General features: G+C 39.7%; 1 protein-coding gene across 3 annotated transcripts in view; it reads right to left on the minus strand.

Annotated features, from left to right (window-relative positions):
* The window catches only part of spag16 (sperm associated antigen 16), a 988,648-nt gene that overhangs the window by 947,013 nt on the left and 29,120 nt on the right, over positions 1 to 12,515 (minus strand). For all 3 annotated transcript variants that reach the window (XM_043693350.2, XM_043693349.2, XM_087988888.1), the window contains exon 3: positions 11,343 to 11,441. In XM_043693350.2, coding sequence (XP_043549285.1) covers positions 11,343 to 11,441 — 99 coding nt within the window. The remainder of the gene's footprint in view (positions 1 to 11,342; positions 11,442 to 12,515) is intronic.

Below are 12,515 nucleotides of genomic sequence, written 5' to 3' on the forward strand. Positions count from 1 at the left end.
AACACCTTAATGAAGTTCATATAGATCACGTCAACCGTTCTGTCCTCCTTATTCCTCTTTGTTATTTCCTCAAAAAACTAAATCAAGTTCATGGGACACGATTTCCCATGCACAAAACCATGTTGACTATCCCTAATCAGTCCTGGCCTTTCTAAATACATGTAAATCCTGTCCCTCAGGATTCCCTCCAACAACTTGCCCAACACTGATGTCAGGCTCACCGGTCTAAAGTTCCCTGGCTTTTCCTTACAACCTTGCTTAAATAGTGCCATCACATTAGCCAACCTCCAGTCTTCCGGCACCTCACCTGTGACTATCGATGATACAAATATCTCAGCAAGGGGACCAGCAATCTCTTCCTTAGCTTCCCACAGAGTTCTCCGGTACACCTGATCAGGTCCTGGTGATTTATCCACTTCTATGCATTTCAAGACATCCAGCACATCCTCCTCTGTAACATGGACATTTTTCAAGATGTCACCATCTATTTCCCCAATTCTATATCTTCCATGTCCTTCTCCACGCTAAACACTGATGCAAAATACTCATTTAGTATTTCCCCCATCTCCTACGGCTCCACATGTAGGCTGCCTTGCTGATCTTTGAGGGATCCTATTCTCTCCCTCGTTACCCTTTTGTCCTTAATGTATTTATAAAATCCCTTTGGATTCTCCTTAAACCTATTTGCCAAAGCTATTTCATGTCTCCTTTTTGTCCTCCTGATATCCCTCCTGATAATCCTACTGCCTTTATACTCTGCTAAGGATTCATTCGATCTCTCCTGTCCGTATGTGACATATGCTTCCTTCTTTTCTTAACCAAACCCTCAATTTCTTTAGTCATCCAGTTTTCCCTACACTTACCAGCCTTTCCTTTCACTCTAACAGAATATACTGTCTCTGGTCTCTTGTTATCTCATTTTTCAAGACCTCCCATTTTCCAGCCGTCCCTTTGTCTGCGAACATCTGCCCCCAATCAACTTTTCAAAGTTCTTGACTCATACCATCAAAATTTGCCTTTCTCCAATTTAGAACTTCGACTTTTAGATCCAGTCAATCTTTTTCGATCACTATGTTGAAACTAATAGAATTATGGTCGCTGGCCCCAAAATACTTCCCCACTGACACCTCAGTCACCTGCCCTGCCTTATTTCCCAAGAGTAAGTTATGCTTTGCCCCTTCTCTAGTAGATACATCCACATACTGAATCAGAAAATTTTCTTGGACACATTTAACAAATTCCTCTCCATCTAAACTCTTAACACTATAGCAGTCCCAGTCTATGCTTGGAAAGTTAAAACCCTCTCCCATAACCACCCTATTATTCCTACAGATGACTGAAATCTCCTGACAAATTTGATTCTCAATTTCCCGCTGACTATTGGGTGTCTATAAGACAATCCCAATAAGGTGATTATCCCTTTCTTATTTCTCAGTTCCACCCAAATAACTTCCTTGCATGTATTCCCAGGAATATCCTCCCTAAGTACAGCAGTAATGCTATCCCTGATCAAAAACATCACTCCACCTCCTCTCTTGCCCCCATCTCTATCCTTCCTATAGAATTTGCATCCTGGAACATTAAGCTGCCAGTCCTGTCCATCCCTGAGACATGTTTCTGCAATTGCTATGATATCCCAGTCCCATCTTCCTAACCATGTCAAGTTCATCTACCTTCCCTGTTAGGCCTCTTGCATTGAAGTAAATGCAGTTTATCAGTCCTACCTTGTTCTCTCCGTTGTTCCTGCCTGCCCTGACTGTTTGACTCGTTCCTTTTCCCAACTGTACCAGTCTCAGTTTGATCGCTTTCCTCACTATTTCCCTGGGTCAAAGCCCCCCCTCTTACTAGTTTAAATCCTCCCGAGCAGCTCGAGCAAATCTCCCTGCCAGTATTAGTCCCATTCCAATTCAGGTGCATTCCATCCTTCTTGTACAGGTTACTTCTCCCCCAGGAGATATTCCAGTGATCCAAAAATGTGAACCCTTCTCCCGTGCATCAGCTCCTCAGCCACGCATTCATCTGCTCTATCCTCCTATTCCTACCCTCACTAACTTGTAGTACCGGGTGTAATCCAGATATTACTAATCTCAAGGACCTCCTTTTTAAATTCCTGTGTAAGTTTCTATATTCTCCCTTCAGAATCTCATCCTTTTCCCTTCCTATGTCATTGGTACCAATGTGTACTCTGACCTCCTGCTGGTCCCTACCCCTTTGAGAACATTATGCACCCCCTCTGAGATATGTTTGATCCAGGCACCAGAGAGGCAACACACCATTCTAATTTCTCACCGTCGGCCGCAGAAACGTCTGTCTGTGCCTCCGACTAGAGAGTCCCCTATCAAAAATCGATCTCTTGGAACCTGACATACCCCTCATTACATTACAGCCAGTCTCGATACCAGAAACTTAGCTGTTTGTGCTACATTCCCCTGAGAGTCCATAACCCCCTACGTTTTCCAAAACAGCATACTTGTTTGAAATGGGGATAGCCACAGAAGACTCCTGCACTACCTGCCTACTCCTCCTACCTTTCCTGGAGTTTACCCATCTACCTGACTGTATCTGCGGCTTTTCTCCTCTCCTATGACTGCCATCCATCACACCCCCAAGCTCCTGTAAATTCATTATTGCCTCTGACTGCCGCACCAACCAATCCATGCGATCTGATAGGATTTGCAACCAAAGACACTTCCAGCAGACATAATCATCAGTAATTGTTAGGGCTCAACCTCTCTGAACCAGAAGTCCCAGCTCTTACTCCTGGAAATCATAATACAGAATGTACAGGCTACTAGCCTCACAGCAGCAGTAAAACTGGGGATGAAACAAGAACAAAGTAAGTCGTACATTAATACCCAAGTTCAGCCCATTGAATATGCAGTAGGAGATAAAATAATGCTGCGAGGCTTCCAACCTGGCGTATTTTAGTCACTATTCGATAATTGATAAATCAAGCCCATTGGTACACAAATTTTTATTGGTCACCAGTAAAACAGGATCATACCATGTGACAGCATTTGGGGCTCAAAACAATGTACATCATCAATGCCATGTGTTCCTTAACAGCATGGAAAATAATGCTGTAAATTTACCTCAACAGCAGAAAGTTGCTGGAGGAGCCCACTTTATGGGACCAGCTACTTCAGCAAATTCCAGAACTGCTACTGATACAGAACTGACATCTTCTGATAACATTGAGACAGATAATACCGTAAGCCCCACAACATCTCCTCAAAAGCAACAATCGATAAGACCCAAAAGCAACTACTATCACCTCAACCTGGTCAACCCCAAAGCTTAAATATGTGTTGCTGGAAAAGCACAGCAGGTCAGGCAGCTGTGTAAGAGAATCGACGTTTCGGGCATAAGCCCTTCTTCAGGAATCGATTCTCCTTCTCCTTTGATGCTGCCTGACCTGCTGCGCTTTTCCAGCAACACATTTTTAAGCTCTGATTTCTAGCATTTGCAGTCCTCACTTTCTCCTGGTCAACCCCAAAGTCAGTTATGCAAAATATGGGTAAAGGGTTGTATGAAAATGCCACCATGAATAGATATCAACTGTTCTGAATCTCTCAGATATTCAGTTATCATTTATAATGAATTGGAGAAGTGGTTATTTAATCAAGAAGGTTACATAATCGAAGGGAAAAACAGGAAGCACAGAGGTTTGACAGGCTATGCTGCAGGCATTTATGTTACAGAGATTTCTACAGTTAATGGCCTAGACATCAGTATTATCAGTGAACAATTAAATCAATTAACTTCTCAAATCAAAGGCATACTGGGTGCAATAAACGATACACTAAGTTCAGTCATCAGGAGAGGGTATATCATGAATAGTGCTGCATTTCTTATCTTAGAATCACATGCTGGTACAACTAACAAGTTAATAAAGGAAACAGAAAAGAGCAGTGAACATCAAAAAAATGTAACTCTATGTAATATATATAGCCCTTGGATGTTGGATCAGTACAGGTAAAACGTAAATTAAGTGAAAAAGGGAGAATTTACTACATTGGGTCAGCGACGCTAAATTAAAGAAATTAGCTGACGGGACAGGAACTTTAAGTAAATTCTCTATCTGTGAGCTAAGGAGACTAACAAAGGTTAACCTAAAGATCAAATTATGTTTCGTGCATGGGAGGGAATGGAATAGGTTAGGGATACCTATTATACCTCAAGATGGCAAACCATTAAATATTACAACAGTACAAAATATTAGATGATCCAAAACACCATCTGGATGAGAGTAAAGGAGGTTCTAAACCTTATGTGGTGGAAAAGGTGGGGAGAAGACTTGTAGCAACAGTACTTAAGGAATGCCAACAGATTGATAAAGCTATTGTTTGTCCCTATCTGATTACACAGCTAGACAAGCCAATGAAGTTTTGAATCCAGTTTAAAAAAAAGAGTTAACTGTATTCTCAAAATTTCAAGTACCACTTGAAACAACATGGTCAGAATTTGATAAGGAGAATCAAGCAAAGGAGAATGTTGTATCACAACATCGTTAAAAGAACATTATCATAACCGGTCTTGCTCCATTACTGATTTGACATTTTACATTCACTCTCAAATCTCCATGCACATTGGAATTAATTAACATCAGGAAGAGAAAATTTGTGACTTTTGATGTGACCAACTCAGCCATAGAAAGGGTGCCTTAGTGGCAAAAATATAAGGACAAGAAGACACAAATTTAAGGTTTTGGATAAGAAATAAAGGAAGAACATGGAGTATGACTTTTTTAAAAACATGCAGCAAGTGGTAATGATCTGGAACTCTCAGCCCAGAATAATAGTGAAACCAGAGATGATCGATGATTTCAAAACAGAATTGTTAAGGTACTTTAGGGAAATAAATTTTCAAGTCTATGGGGTTAGATGTGTGCTCTACAGAGAGTGACCAAATTGCCTTCTCTGTGCTGCACTATGACTTCTAAGGTATAAGTAGTCAGCAGAAACCAATCCTTGAGCCAATTTGATGCTTTCCACATGATGTCAAGAAAATGATGAACATATTTGTTGCAACAAACACTATGCAACCAACATTACCTATAATGAAGATTTGTGTTCTGAAACTGTATTACCAGCAAGCGATTCCAGTACACCATTGGCATCTAGCCAACAAACTGGACAAACGCTCTGATATGTCCTGCTTACAAAAAGTAGCACAAATCCAATCTCGCATCAGCCTACTCTCAATCATCAGTAAAATTATGTTTGTCTCATTATTAATGCTATGAAGTAGCACTTGCAAACAATCTTTTGCCCAAATCTATCATCATGTTTCATTTTTGTTTCTGTTGTCCTTGATCTATTTATTTCAATAACTGTTTTAAATTATTTCTGCATGCTTCTAAAGTACCTTACATGAAACCATTTGTGAGTAGTTCACACTATATATTCTAAATGTATGCATAGCTTAAAAGCATCGTTGGTCATGAGACCATTCCTTTCCTACTTAAAAAAAATAATTTCACTATTTCCAGTTGTGGTAATTATCTTGTCCAAATGGTCTTATCTGCCAACAGAACACCCAGGATTAATGACAACACCATAGATCAATGATCTTGAATTTATCCCACATATGGAACAAAACCTGGCGACCTCTTACCCATTTTTCATTGATCAATCAGAAAAATCTCATCCTACTCATTTTCCACTGTTAAATAGGTCAAATCCATGAATGAATTATTCCTTTTTAACATAGAAATTGCAATTCATCATCTGCTATCACCAAATGAAATGGGGAGGAGTGCAAAAATAGCACATAAAATTCATGTACCTGCTTCATCTCCACAATTGCAACATGGTCACATGCACTGTTGAACTTCCAGCTGCCTCGGTAGTGGGCCAAGTGACATTGTGAAGAAACTATGTATTCCAGGCAGAATACCTTTAAAAATGAACAGTCTCTCTAGTAAGAAAGTTGCAACAACATACTCTAGATGCATGTTGGAAGTATTGAGAAAATAAAAATGGACATCTCATCTAAAGAAAAAGACGCTCCCATGGAAGAAACAATTGGTGCAGTAGGGTCAGCTCATTGAAAGCCCTACGTAAGCAGTGGATGTGATTTATTTGGACGTCAATAAGGCGTTCAACAAGGTTCCTCATGGTAGACTGGTTAGAAAGGTTAGATCATGTGGAGTACAGGGAGAACAAGGCATTTTTATACTGAACTGGCTCAAAGGTAGGATACAGAGGAAGGTGGTGGAGGATTGCTTATCAGTTTGGAGGCCTGCGACCAGTGGTATGGCACAAGGATCAGTGCTGAGTCCATTGCTTTTCGTCGTTTATATAAGTGATTTGGATGTGAACATAGGAGGTATGGTTAGTGAGTTTGCAGATGACATCAAAATTGGTGGTGCAGTAGCAGCAAAGAAGGTTACCTCAGAGTGCAATGGGACCTTGATCAGATGGGCCGGTGCGCCAAGGAGCGACAGATGGAGTTTAATTTAGATAAACATGAGGTGCTGCATTTTGGAAAGGCAAATCGGTGCAGGACTTATGTGCTTAATGTTAATGCCCTATGGAGTGTTGCTGAACAAAGAGACCTTGGAGTACAGGTATATTGTTCCTTGAAAGTGGAGTCACAAATAGACAAGGTAGTGAAGAAAGCATTTGGTATGCTTGTCTTTTTTGGTCAGTACATTGAGAATGGGAGTTGGGAGGTCATGTTGCGACATTGGTTTGGCCACGTTTGGAATACTGCGATCAATTCTGGTCTCCCTCCCCTAAGAATGATATTGCGAAACTTGAGAGTGTTCAGAAAAGATTCATAACAATATTGCCAGGATCGGAGGGTTTGAGCTATAGGGAGAGGCCGAATAGGCTGGGGCTATTTTCCCTGGAGCATCAGAGGTAGAGGGGTGGCGTTATAGAAGTTTATAAAATTATGAGGGGCATTGATAGAGTTAATGACTAAGGTCTTTTCTCCTCGGTAGCAGAGTCTAAATCTAGGTTTAAGATGTGAAGGGAAAGATTTAAAAGGGACCTAAAGGGCAACTTTTTCACAGAAGGTGGTGCGTACATGGAATGAACTGCCAGAGGAAGAGGTGGAGGATGGTACAATTACAATATTTAAAAGGCATTTGGATGGGTATATGAATCTGAAGGGTTTAAAAGGATATGCCAAATGTTGACAAATGGGACTAGATTAATTTAGGATATCTGGTCGGCATAGACGAGTTGGACCAAAGGGTCTGTTTCCATGCTGGACAGCTTTATGACTCTCCTGCTCCTATTTCTTATGACCTCTTGGTATTTTTGTACACAAAATGCTCAAAGATTTGGACTCCTTGTGGTTGTTGGATTTTCCCCATTGATGTGAGAAGCCTCACAAAGCCACATGCATGCAGTCAATTGCACCCTGTATCAGTGAGCAATGTGGACAACTTCAGGTGCTGCAGCAGGTGGTGAAGAAGGCAAATGATATGTTGGTCTTCAGAGAAAAAGAGGATGAGAGGACAGGAACAGGAATATCCTGCTGCAGGTGCCTTGGTGAGGCCACATCTGGAGTACAGTGTGCATTTTTGGTTTATTTATCAGAGTAAGAATGTGCTGCCGTTGGAGGAAGTGCATTTGGAGGAAGATTTTCAAGACTGATTCTGGGATGGCAGGATTAATGCATGAAAGGAGACTGTATCAATTAGGATTATATTCACTGACATTTTAGAAGAATGAAGAGAGAGCTTATAAAAATCCTTAATATGTTAACAGAATAAATAGATGTGCCTGATGACTCCAGAAACAGAGGTCACAGTCTAATGATATGGAGTAGACCATTTAGGACCGAGATAAGGAGAAATTTCTCACCCAGAGAGTGGAATTCTCAGCCACAGAAAGTAGGCAAGACCATAAAAATTGAATATTTTGAGGAGTTATAGTTCTTCGGGCTAAAGAGGTCAAAGGGCAACAACAAGAAGAGGGTACTGAGTTGGATGATCAGCTATGATCATATTGAATGGGGGAGCAGACTCAAAGACCCAAATTGTCTACTCTTGCTCCTATTCTCTAATGTTTTTATGCTTCACCTCAGTGATTAAAGCGGGTGACTTGAGTTGTATACATGGGAAAAGCAGAGTATTGCATAACAACCAAGAAGGTATAATTCCTAAATGGAGCATCCTATCCAAAACCACATGGTGTGTTTCACTCTATCCTACCCTTCTGGGTGGGTCAGTTAGAATTGGTGGGCATCCACAGATGGAAACAGAGATGCTTGGCATCTTGTGACAAACTTAAAGAGGACCCCTTATGTATATCAGTTTTCATGTCCTAAACCTCCATTACCTAAGCATCTCACCGGGGAAAGGCAAATGGTGAGACTGCATTTAATATTCTGCATACAACGAAGTGAGAATGTAATCTAAGAGATTAAGAAGACCAATTGATGAGACAATCAATGCAATTGGGGATTGAATATATAAATCCATCCTGAGTCCTTATCATGTCCCATATGCTAGTAGTAATTTAATGTGTCATACCACTAGTGTTGGTAGCCCTTCTGTGGTGCACGTGACATGCCTTAAGGCAAAAATAAAGTTCAAAATTTCTGAGGTCCTAAGGCAAGGATCATCAAGAATTATCATAAATCTCAAGACCCATGGGAAGGTTCTACAGAATTTAAAAAGGTGGACTAAGTAGATTCTAACCTCAAGTTTGCTAAGTTAGATGAAATGAAAATGGAGAAAAAACATATGAAGTTTGATTATTGAAAAAGTCAATCGGTCAGACAATGAGCTAATGATTAGAAAGGTTACTGACTTAAATGTATTTCTGAGTCTGAAAGAATGTGCTATAACCCAACAGTTATAGCACATAACTGTTGGGTTATAGCCTGAACTATCACAGTAACTCTGAAGCTGGAGTCTTGATTTAAAACAAATCATGACATCAAATATGATTACGAGACTTTTCATCAATTATCGGGGTGTGTTTGACCATAAAATTGTGCTGTATAAATTTAATACAATTGATTGCAAGACATAATGATGGCAAAAGTGTGAACTTAGAAGACTGAGGTCAAAGTTCATTAAACCCAAAGAAAACAAGCAAGTCTTATGGAAAATAAAGAACATGAAAGCATGGGAAGGGTTAAAGCATGAAGACCACTGGCAATCTGTGTTCTGTGGAAGTCAGGACGGAATAACCATAGTGGAACATTCTTACACCAATTAGCAGAGTAAGGTTAAGGCTGAAACGTCACTATGGTGAGATGAGATAACACAAATAATAAAGCAAGTTTCTCTGTTAAGTGTTATTATGACAAGATTGGGACAATAAATATTTGGGACATGACAATAAAATATCTAATTAATAGTAGAGTCAGCTTGAGACAGGAGACTATTGTAACAGATAGAATAGCTAAATATCTATCATGACAGGTTAGTCTGGAATTGAAGATCACTGTAGCACAGTCAGCAATAAATATCCAACCGTGACATTAGAATAACATTAGGTAGAATGTACAACTAAAGAGATAATGGGAACTAACATCACTGGTTTATTGTGTAGCTAGAGTGAGGTACTTTGATTAAAATATTTAGACATGCTGATAAGCTAACAGAAACATGATAAAACAAAATATAAAAATCCAGAGACCCTGAGGTTCGTGGGCATTCGAGAATCTGCTTTCTCAGTGTCACGGTTTTTTGTTTGCAATTAAAAGACCTATTTCTTGAAGAACTCTCTGCATCTCCTGATGGTTCTCTATATTTTCTTCACATCAGTCTTTGAGTTAATTGATCAGGCTTACTATGGAAAACATGACACATTTGTGATGTTACCAATGGTAAAACTGATCATTTGCTGGAGACTGGGCAGTGTCAAAGTTTGAATGCACAGCTTATTTGCATGGAAATAAATTGGAAGCAAGCTTGCCTCAGAGCATTTAGCTAGCTCAGGAGGTCATCTGCTCAGAAGCTGGAAGTTGAGACACAGCAGGCTGATTACCTGTTTCGGTCTGATCCTTGAACATGTTCATAGACCAGTTCACTGGTGATTTTAAACACTGTATAGGTAAAGTTTTTGCAGTATTTTCATATATGGACCAGATCAGACCCCCTCAAAACTACTCAACATTAAGCAAACACAATTTATTCAAACACTACAGTTAAAATACAACAAAAGAAAGAACTTAAAATAACAACTCTATTGGAAAACTTAACTGAATAATGATTTGGAGGTGCCAGTGTTGGACTGGGGCGGACAAAGTTAAAAATCACACATCACCAGGTTATAGTCCAACAGGTTTATTTGGAAGCACTAGCTTTCAAAGTGCTGCTTCTTCACCAGGTGGTTGTCACCTGATGAAGAAGCAGTGCTTCGAAAGCTAGTGATTCCAAATAAACCTGTTGGATTATAATGTAGTGTTGTGTGATTTTTAACTTAATAGAATAAAAGAGAGTAACTATTGCAAATTAACCATTCCAATTTAACAACAATTCCAGCACATCCTGTATCAAAAAGGAAAATTTGGAAAAGAGATCTCACATGCAATCCAGCAGCCTAGGAAAAGGACCTCCAGCCTCTGGCTGTAATAGAGGGGGGAAAATAGTTTCCAATTCTTCAAACCCACAACAGCAACTGATGAAAGCTAACTAAAAACCTTGATCAGAGAGAGCTTGACCATACCCATTCAGGCTGCTTCTGTTGTTCCAACTTAAAACAAACCCCAAGATCTCACAAGTTGTTTATCTTTTCATGGACTGCTCCGGATCTGTCCCTGAGCCTCTCTTGAAAAGAAACCCAGGACAAAATACACGTCTTAAAGCCACAGCATCATCACAGTAATGTACTTTGCTGGAAGAAAGAACATTAAGTAAATCCTATTGTTAAAATTGTTTTGGATTAATGATATTCAGAGTAAACCCAATGGACTGAGCAAAATACAGATAAAATCCTACATGGGCAACACAAATCCCTCTTCCAATGTTAATTAAATAAATTACCAAGTAAGTTACTTTAGTAATGTGCACAAGAGAACCTTTTGTGGAAATTGGCTGCCACATTTTCTATAAAACAATACTAATTGTAGTCCAAAAGCTTTTCAATTGTGGAAAAACACTCCACAAAATTCTGGGCTCATGAATTACATGATATAAGTGTAAGTTTTTACTTTCTCTTTTCACCGTAGTTTAAATGAACATTAACGTAAATGTGGATGCTTTAATTGATCAGTAAGTAAATGTGCTGATAATTGAGACAAAAATGTTTAGTAAATAAATATTAATCAACACAAAACTCAGGTTCAAAGTTACGCATTTAATAGCACACAAACTCAATGCATTAAACTACATACTCAAATTAACATTGATATCAATAAAAGTCTCTTACTGCAGCTTTTAAATCTTCATTCCGTTGTTCTATTGTTTTCACTATATTCTCCAAACTTTCATCTCCTTCTGGAATACTGATGTCATCATCAGCAGGAATCTAAACAAAACAAAAATACAAAAACAAGACAGAAAATCATGAAATATTTAGGTCAGGTCGCAGCTGTGGAAAGAAAGATAGAGTTATGATTTCAAGTAGTGATTTTTTTTGTCAGACTGAGAAAAAGAAACGTACTTGTATTAGAAATACAAGCTTTCCTGTAGAAGGGTTTTGTCTGATGCTTTTAGAATTTGTCCTGTATACAAAAAGAGCCTTACAAACTTTCTATTGAAGTTAGCCCAGGAAAATATGGGCATCTCTGATCACTCTCCACCCTAAACCCCTTCCCCTCCCAACTGCCATTACTGGAAAATCAGTCTCCCAAAACAATTTCCAAATCTCAACTTTGACCCTACTTTCATCATGACATTTCTGCAGCTACTGATCTGCTCAACCTGCTCAACATTCTGAGCTCCATCTTCAAACCCCTTGTCCCCATTTAAACAATACTCTCACACCTTGACCATTTCTCCAAATAGGAACCAAATTAATGCAAAGGATGCAGATTGAAGAGATATGCTGGATAGGTTTACCCAATTGTACCAAGTCACATAAAGCATTACCAAGTCCTGCTCCCCATTCCCAAAATCGTATCTCCAGTCTCTTCCACCCAATCTTCAATAAGTGGGGATAAATTAATAAATGTTATCAATATTAGAAAATCCAACTCTGTCATAACATCTTTTCATAAGGGCTTCAAAATGATGTAAACATACTTTAATTTCACACAATTTCAAGCTCTTGATGCTGTCTCAGGATAGTAATGTTTGGGCTCCTCAGTCTGTCTGCTCCAGGCCGATGGCATCCTGTTCTCTCTCTCCCTTTCAGCTTTTAAAAATTTATTTTTGCTCCTCATCTTCAAGATCAGAGTGGTGTCGACGGGGTGGTGGCTACAACATCTGTGATGTGATTGGGACTCCTGACGGTGGCAGGCCCAGAGCCTACACTCATGGCAGCAGTGGTGCCCAAAGCGGGGACTCATGGCTGCAGTAGGCCCAGAGTGGAGAGTCCTGGCTGTGTCTGCAAGGCAGCAGAACCAGGGTCCACTGGGGCATCAGTGTCATCATTGCTGCA

The sequence above is a fragment of the Chiloscyllium plagiosum genome, unplaced genomic scaffold, assembly GCF_037043375.1.
Source record: "Chiloscyllium plagiosum isolate Xiang-an unplaced genomic scaffold, Cpla_swu_hap1 HiC_scaffold_7, whole genome shotgun sequence".
NCBI lineage: Eukaryota > Metazoa > Chordata > Chondrichthyes > Orectolobiformes > Hemiscylliidae > Chiloscyllium > Chiloscyllium plagiosum.